General features: G+C 39.9%; 1 protein-coding gene across 4 annotated transcripts in view; it reads right to left on the reverse strand.

The window, feature by feature from the left end:
• NUP42 (nucleoporin 42) overlaps window positions 1-6905 on the reverse strand; it is a 32704-nt gene extending 25799 nt beyond the window's left edge. For 2 of the 4 annotated variants that reach the window (XR_015723934.1, XM_045793041.2), the window contains exons 1-3: window positions 6701-6905; window positions 3885-4113; window positions 2255-2349 (exon numbers count right to left, since the gene is read on the reverse strand). Coding sequence is in view for 3 of the 4 variants with exons in the window: in XM_045793041.2 (XP_045648997.1) it covers window positions 2255-2349; window positions 3885-4113; window positions 6701-6812 (436 nt within the window). In the remaining variant the exon portion in view is untranslated. Of the gene's footprint in view, window positions 1-2254; window positions 2350-3884; window positions 4114-5951; window positions 6031-6413; window positions 6558-6700 lie in introns of those variants that run through there. The other 2 variants (XM_045793043.2, XM_045793042.2) reach the window with 2 other exon arrangements.
• Between the last annotated feature and the right edge of the window lie 2028 nt (window positions 6906-8933).

Consider the following 8933-nt stretch of genomic DNA (forward strand, 5'->3'; position numbering starts at 1 on the left):
TCTTAAAGGTTAGCTATAATGCAAACTCAAACCATATTAATTAACTTTTTGTACTATGATATTAAATCCAGTGGTTCATCTTACACTTGGAATGGATTTTTCAGCCATGCATAATTTTCACTTGAAAGCTTGAATTTTGTCACTGGCAATAAACAGTCAGTTGTTTTCTTTGAAGTGACGGGTTCACTTCATTAGTTTTTTTAGAAAATGTTGCCAAATACCTAAGTCTAGATAACCCCAGTTATCATTCTCTCAAGTAAAAATTGTCTGTGAAAAAAGTGGCTAGTTCAGCTCACAACTCAAATGATAACTTCAGTGCCTTCCCTCAAGATAACCATCATGTGAGTATGTGGCAGAAGCACTTTCTGTGCACTTCCCATCTTGTCACAAAGATGAAAAAAGTGTGCACTCAAGGGTCAAGATTAATAAAATCAATATTTTTACCTCTTTATCAAAAATTTTAAGTGAAAAATAAAAATTTTTATTGGGTGCCCGGCTGGCTCGGTCAGAAGAGCATGTGACTCTCGATTCGGGTTGTAAATTTGAGCCCCACACTGGCTGTAGAGATCCTTTAAATAAATAAAACTTAAACATTTTTTTTTGCATTGACTACTATAGTCTGCTAGTATAGTATGTTGCCTCTGCCTTGATTCATGCTTAGATGCAAGGGGTTTTACTCATCAATGTTTTTGCACCAACAGTGCAAATGTCAACAGAGTGAAAATGGCAATTAATGTCTTAGTACTATTAAGAAAATTGAATTTTGAGCCTTTAAAAGGGTCTCAGGAATAGGGTTGCCAGATTTAGCAAATAATAATACAGGATGCCCAGTTAAATTTGAATTTCAGATATATAACAAATACTTTTTAATATAATTATGTCCCAAATATTAAATGGAATATTCAGATACTAAAAATATTATTTTTTAGGGGAGCCTGGGTGGTTCAGTTGGTTCAGTGTCCAATTCTTGGTTTCAGCTCAGGTCTTGATCTCACGGGTTGTGGGATCGAGCCCTGTGCTGGGTTCCTGGCTCGGCAGGGAGTCTGCTCCCCCTCTCCTCTGCCCCTCCCCTGGCTCGTGCACTCTGTCTCTCTCTCTCTCTGGAATAAATAAATAAATCTAAAAAAAAACCACTACTGAAATTATCTTATTTATTTGTATTACTTATTGTCTCCCTGCCTCAAGAACATAAGCTCTGTAAGGGAAGGACCTTGTCTGCCTTGCTCATTAGAACTTAGAATAGGGCCTGGCACAAAAGAAATTCTGTAAGTGAACGACTGAGTGAATAAATAACTAAGGACTGGTGTGACACCAATGATCACAGGGAATGAGCAGGTAGAGCTGAGACAGAGCAGGGATTCCAGAGTTCTGAGGAACTGCAAGGGCTCTCATCTGCTAGGTACTTGCTGTTTACTCAATGGGGCAGAGGTCCTGGACCACCCAAAGTGGGATTAGAAAAGTGTGGTGTTGGGGCACCTGGGTGGCTCAGTTGTTAAGTGTCTGCCTTCAGCTCAGGGCGTGATCCCAGAGTCCTAGGATCGAGCCCCACATGGGGCTCCCTGCTCTGCTGGGAGCCTGCTTCTTCTTCTCCCACTCCCCCTGCTTATGTTCCCTTTCTCGCTGGCTGTCTCTCTCTGTCAAATAAATAAATAAAATCTTAAAAAAAAACCAAAAGTGTGGTGCTCTAGGTTTCCACTCAGAAAGGGCTTAGGGACTATGGACCAAAGAAAACAGGAGGAAAAAGGGTGTTCTAAAGAAATGCTATCCTGTGGCCCATCTAAAGCTCTTTACGTTCACATATTATCTCCAGGATAGGTCTCAACATGCTTTACAAAAAATAACTATCTTTAGAAGGAAATATAGGGAGGAAAGGGAGAACAGAATAGGCAGGCAAGGCCTTAATGGCAAGTAGGATGTGAGTCTTCTATTCATTGCAGGCAGCTAAGAGGTTCTGAAGTTGCACCTATAGGGAAGCAAGAAAGCAGAGACTCTTTGGGGGCTTACAGAATTAGAATTGTGGTGGGTACTGATTCAGTATCTTCTCGTGAGAACTACGTATCTTAAAAGAACTGTATCTTCTAAAAACAAAACAAAACAAAACTGTATCTTCTAATCTCTATCTCTGATATACTTTAAACAATGTCCAAACCTTCCTAACTGTAGCTAAGTTTGTGGTTAGTTTACTTGGCATGATCTTGGTTTTAGAAAATAAGAGTTGTAAAATGTATATAAAAACATACAATTTCTCAATTACCTGAAATATTAGGTTTCTTTTTCATTGGCGAATAAACAGAAAACATCCACTGCCCTGATGATTCCCAAATTTCCATATCTTTTATAATTCCTTCCCTGGGGGAAAAAAAAGAGCAAAGGATCTTTTTCATCTGCTTGTTAAAATTTATTGTTTATAATTTTCAATGATTAAAATTTTAAATTGTAGTAAATATATAATTTCAGATTTTTTCTTTTTTTTTTTTTTTAAAGATTTTATTTATTTTTAGAGAGAGAGCACACATGCAAAGGGGGGGGAGAGGGAGCAGCAGACTCCTCGCTGAGGGTGGAGCCCAACACAGGGCTTAAGCTCAGGACCCTGAGATTACAACCTCAGCTGAAATCAAGAGTTGGATGCTTAACTGACTGAGCCCCCAGGTGCCCCTAGATTTTTCCCATTGTATTTTCTGAAGAGTATTCTTTAAAGCACAATTTATGGACTAAGAACTATATTTCATGATTTTAAATATTATATCAAAGAAGTTCATAGCTTCAGTTTTCCAGTAAACTGAACCATTAACCAATATATTTAGTAAGTGAGAACTATCAAACTATACATATTTTAAAGAACTAAAATATAATAAAATATATAATACTAACTTAATTTTTCTTTGTTCATTATCATAAACATCAATAATCATTTAACTGGAAAAAGACAGAAAGCACCATGTTAAGTAATATAGAACCATAAAATTTTTAAAGTGGGTAGGACTTTAGAGATCATTTTGTCTAATTCTCATATTTTGCAAAAGGGGAAAACAGACCCATGCCCACATAGTTAATTTATTGGCAAAGCTGTGGACAGATTTGACTCTAAATTAAATGTTTCCCTCCCCCATCCAGAATGCTACAATCAATAAAAGGGTAGCTACCACAGAGATACTGTATTAAATTCAGGATTTTTACAACATCAAATATAGGAAGGAGGGCTTTGTTTGCTTTTTTACCTTAAAAAAAAAAAAAAACCAATTGTATATGATACATGGCTCAAAATGTTTACCACTCATTCTAATTTATTATAGGAAATAAAAGACTAATGACTATATTTAAGTTCTGTCCTGGGAGCTGAGGCAACAGTTACAGAGAGCCAGGGACTATTTTGGCAAGAGTCATACATTCTACCATGCTCAGGAAATAATAGGGACTCCACAGTAATGAAGGAAACCAAATGAAACCAGTTTCAATGGAGTAGCTGAAGTAAAAGTTTTAGAAAGAAAAATACCAGATGCTGTAAGTGACCATCAAGAGTAAAAATTGCTTTAAATTACCTCATACTTTGTAAAGAACTAATAATTTACAACAAACTTAAGCAGAACTACCTTAGAAAGATATTCACAATATGGGATTATCAATAGAAAAATGGAAAAAGCATAATTAGCCCTGAGAAGTCACTGTGCTGGTATGGAAAGGTGACATAGTTTTAAGTGAAATAAAATATACTACGACATATGCAAAATAGTGGTTATCTCTGAGTGATAGGATCATGGGTGCTTTTTCTTCTGCTTATTCTGATTTTTTAATAATGTATTACTTCTTTTTTAAAGAAAATACCGTAGGTACTTTTGAAAAAAATTAGCAAATCAGTAGTAATTTCTCTGAAGGCTTCCACTTACAGAAGTTTCTTTTCATCTTTCTGCCCATCAGAGCTGGGTGAAGCAAATGGGTTCTGGGACAATCCAAATCCTCTGTTCCTGCTAGTTGAAGCTCCAGAATCGAAGGAACCGAAAGATGGCTTTTCTTGATCTCTGCTGCCCCCCCATGGTGTTGACTTGGAGAAACTGGATGGCTGGATAACACAGGAATATCTTTGACTGGTGGTATTCCACCCACGTCTGTTACTACCTGAAAATAAACAATAAAACAATTCTATGGGAAATTCCTCTTTTAAATGTCTAAAAATTTCATTATATTATCTTACAATGTGCAGACATTATACAAAGATTCAACAAGTATCACATTTCCACTCATTTTAAATCACAAAACTCTTCATTTTTGACTTAGTTACTTGTAACCAACAAATCATGTAATGGTCTAATGGCATTTTTTGTTTAACAAGATTGAGAGGACTGCAAATCCATAGAAAAATAATGATATATTAGTAAGTTCAGCTGATATAAGCTTATTAAGTAAATAATTGCTTGATAGTAGATTTAGGATGTATCCTAAATCATAAGTCCTTCAGGATAAAAAGCTGTCTTTTATCATTCTTTGCTCTCCTACTGGGGCCTATACGGTAGTAAAGTCTGAAAAATGGACAATGCACTAAAGAGTTTGTTGAATATAAAAAATTAGATTCTACTCTCCGTCTTTGAAAAGATGCTTAAATCTATTTGACTTAGTCTTCCCTCTGGGAAAACACCACCTACCCACCTATCTTCCACAGGGTGATTATAATTTACATGTGAATAAAATGCATTCAGTTCTATTAGCAAATTCTATTATTTCATAATTATCACAATGAGACAATAGGACTCTCTTCCTGTCTCTGTAAAACATCTTGGGGTGCCTAGGTGGCTCAGTCAGTTAAGCATGTGCCTTTCGCTCAGGTCATGATCCCAAGGTCCTGGGATTGAGTCCCGCAACAAGCCCTTCATCAGGCTCCCTCTTCCCTCTTCCTCTGCCCGCCACTCCCCCTACTCGTGCTCTCTGTCAAATAAATTAAAAAACATCTTAAATACATTAAAAATAAATAAATAAAAAATCTTATCACTTAAACTACCTCATTTACTCATCGCTTTCTAGATGGGGCCAGGATAATTTGCCTTGTTTCTGCCTGAATTAAGAGATATGCCATGAAATATATTAAAAACTGGAATGATGGGAGATATATTCCTTCATGAAAATTCATCTCCCAACTCTAAAACTACTTAATAAAACCCAAGAGAAAAAGGAACAGATTGCTGGGCCAGATCCCTCATTTAAGGGTTAATGATATTTTATTTTTCTGAAGTTCCAAATCCTTTGGGGGGGATGACACAACTGAAATAGTTCATTTTTTTCCTTTGTATATAGCTTTTGGCCTTCACTTATTAATTATAGAAGCATTCATTTCTGGGAGATAAATACTGTTTACTTGATGAGTTTTATTTATACTTTCTTCATCCATCAACCCATTCAATATTTTCTAATTACTACATCTAGAGTGAATATCCACAGAATGTCAACTATTAAGTAACACTTTTCCAGGAAATACAGTCACAATTATCAGACCCACAGTCCTAATTTTTGGTTTGAAATATTTCACAAGACTAATAGTGGGTGATGCAAAAGGGCTGTCTTCAAGAAGAGGGATCAGACGTGAAACCATAACGCAACGTAGATTAAGGGTCAGATGAACAGTCCTAAAAGAGGGTAGGGAAGGAAGGGGAAGGTAGGGGTGTCAGCATCTTGTGATATTTTTTTTTTAAGATTTTATTTATTCATTTGACAGAGAGAGAGAGTGAGAGAGAGAGCGCGCGCGCAAAAGCAGAGGGAGTGGGAGAGGAAGAAGCAGGCTCCCTGACGAGCAGGGAGCCTGACGCCGGCTCGATCCCAGGACCCCAAGACCATGACCCAAAGACCACGACCTGAGCCGAAGGCAGACGCCTAACCAACTGAGCCACCCAGGCGCCCCACTTCCTGATACTTTTAAGTACTAAGTTTCAATCCTAAGAAAATAAAAACCTAACTATTCATCTGACCTGTAAAACCTTGTGTTGCGTGGTTTCATTTCCGATCCCTCCTCTCCTTGGACACAGTCCTTACATCGTCCGCAAGTGGCTTAAATAATTCCAAAAATTTTGACAATGACTTAGACCCAGGAAGTAGGTCAACGCGGTCCTCCACACCCCCTTCCCTCATAGCTCAGAGTTCTTAACTGGGCAACCCACCCTTCCAGTTTTACCTCCACTGTTATGAGCATACGGTATAGCTTTGCAGCTATTATTAGGTTTTTTAAAGGAGTCTGCGACTTCCCCAACTAGCGTTAAGAATCCAGGCTTTGACCCCAGCTGCTAGCCTCTTAAAAAAAGTTTAGTAAAAATTATATTTTGGGTGTCAAGGGAAAAAAAACCAGTACCCAGAAGGCAAGGAGGCGTCTGGGTCGACCTACACCAATTCTCCAGACCATTACCACCCACAGACAAGGTAGTTTTGACACGTACTTCCGACCTAAACACATTGTTTCGATTAGTACCCTGTCTTCATCCCCTCAACAACAATCAGCCGAATCCCTACACAGCCGAGAGGAGCAGCGGAGAGAACCTGAGCCGGGCTCGGTGGGCGGGGCCGAAAAAGGGACGACGCGGGCACGTCAGCGTCACTTGACGGGTGCGCCGCCGCGCTGTGCCGAGCGGCGGGCCCCACGCCGGACGCCGGTTCTCAGCCGGACGGCGCTGGCGCCAGGCCTTCCCCTGCTCCACCAGCCGCGGAGGATAAAGGAGAACGTCACCTGAGGGCTGTTGCTGCCGTCCTCCGCCCGCACCCCCGGCGCCGGGATGTTCGTTCCAGCACCGGTCTCCAAAGCGGCACCGGCCTTGAAGGAAGAACTGACAAATGGTCATTGCGACGGCGTCGCCCACGGAACGGCCTTCAGTCAGCACCCTCAGCGGACGGAGAGCCCAAAGCAACCGAAGGTCCCTCCCTGTTACCGTGACGTCATCTTCTCGCGCCCCCCTCTCTCTCTTGTCCTGCCCTGGGATGAGAGGCGTGGGTTTTACCCAATAGGATTTGAGAAGAGCGGGGCGGCCCCCACTCACTGAGTTGGGCTTGGGAAAGCGGAATGCTTGAATGGTTAACGTGGAGGAAGAGGCGCGTTTGTGCGTGGTGCGGGGCGTCGGACTTCAAGGAAAGCTTGAGGGTCCGAAATGAGAGGAAAGCAGGTTAAGGAAATTTAGATTTTCAGCAGGGCTCTGGAGGGGTGGAATAGTTGTGGTTTGAAAGACCGAGTTGTATTTTTCATTTGTACTGTTGAGAGTAAAAATCCTCGCAGCCATTCGTCAGGTGGATAACGGATAAAAGTCAGTTATAAGGTGAACAGGAAACAGTGTTTCCTTCAAGGACAGACTGCAACTGAAAAGTATCATAACCCCATCTTTGGATCAACACTACATTCTTACACTCTGAGAAAGCTAGTTCTTTAAAGTCCATGTACACGCTGCTGTTTGAAATTGTATCAGTAAGAATGAAACATCCCACTCTTGCCTGGAGAAACTAAGACACTTAGACACAGAGAAGCAGTATCGATTTCTACCCAGGTGCAGTTTCTGATAAGGTATCCTGTAAAGAACATTACGTATTTTTCTTAATTTTGTAGTTTCCAAGGTAACATGATCCTATATCCACTTCTCCGTCCAGATCCGATGTTGATGCCTTTGCACACAGCTCTGCTTTGCTTTGAGCTTATAAAATTTTACCTAAAATCCACCTAGCCCACAAATCTTACAGTTGTCTTTTCCTTTGTATGGTGAGACACCCTACCATTCCTATGGTTCGCTGTCTCCTTGGTTGCCAGGAGGCAATAAGTATGACTTTGTTGGATTACAGGTTTGTCCCTGGTGATTTAAGATGATTGGCTTAAGATGCACACATCTTTGGATTTTGAGTACAGTGGAATCTACAGGAGCACTGGGAATAACTGCTACAACATAGTTTAAAGTTTTTATTTTAAGTAAGCTCAATGCCCAAGTTTATTTAAACCTAGTTTATTAAAAAAAAAAAAAAGTGGGGCCCCTGGCTGGCTCAGGCAATAGAGCATGCAACTCTTGATCTCAGGGTCCTGAGTTCAAGCCCCACGTTGGGTTGTAGAGTTTACTTAAAAAAAAAAATCAATTCACTTATCTTGAAACATATTGAAAATTAACAAACACAGTATAACAGACTATATTGCAAACCTGGTGCCCCATCACCCGAATACTTTATTTCCTACAAACGAAGACATTCTCTTAAATAACCACAGTACAATTACCATAATCAGGACGTTAATATTGATGTATTACTACTATCTAATCCTTAAATTCTGTTCATGTTTTGCCAAATGCCCCAATGTCTTTATTTATTTTTTATTTTTTTTATTTTTTTTAAAGATTTTATTTATTCATTTGATAGAGAGACAGCCAGAGAGAGAGGGAACACAAGTAGGGGGAGTGGGAGAGGAAGAAGCAGGCTTCCAGCGGAGGAGCCTGATGTGGGGCTCAATCCCAGAACGCCGGGATCACACCCTGAGCCGAAGGCAGACGCTTAACGACTGAGCCACCCAGGCGCCCCTGCCCAATGTCTTTAAAAGAAAAGGATCCAGTTTAGAATTATTGTTGCCTATTCATATTTCTTTTTTTATTTATTTAGCCTTACCCATATTTCTTTAGCCTCCTTCATTCTGGAACATTTCCTCAGTCTTTCTTTGACTTTCAAGACCTTAACAGCTAGTTACTTTGTAGAAGTTCCTCAGTGCAGATTTATCTGATGTTTTCTTGTGATTGGATTCAGCTTAAGCATCTTTGGCAGGATTATCGCAGAAATGATGCCATGGTGTTCACATTGCACCTCTCAGGTTGTGCACGATTTCAATTTGACCCATTACCTGAAGTGTTCACTTTGATCACCTGGTTAAGGTGGTGTCTGCCGATGACTCTTTTCATCTTTGTTATTAATAAGGATTTTGTGAAGAGATACATTGAAAGTATAAA

The sequence above is a fragment of the Ursus americanus genome, chromosome 3, assembly GCF_024610735.1.
Source record: "Ursus americanus isolate L20-20 chromosome 3, mUrsAme1.1.p, whole genome shotgun sequence".
NCBI classification, from domain to species: Eukaryota; Metazoa; Chordata; class Mammalia; order Carnivora; family Ursidae; genus Ursus; species Ursus americanus.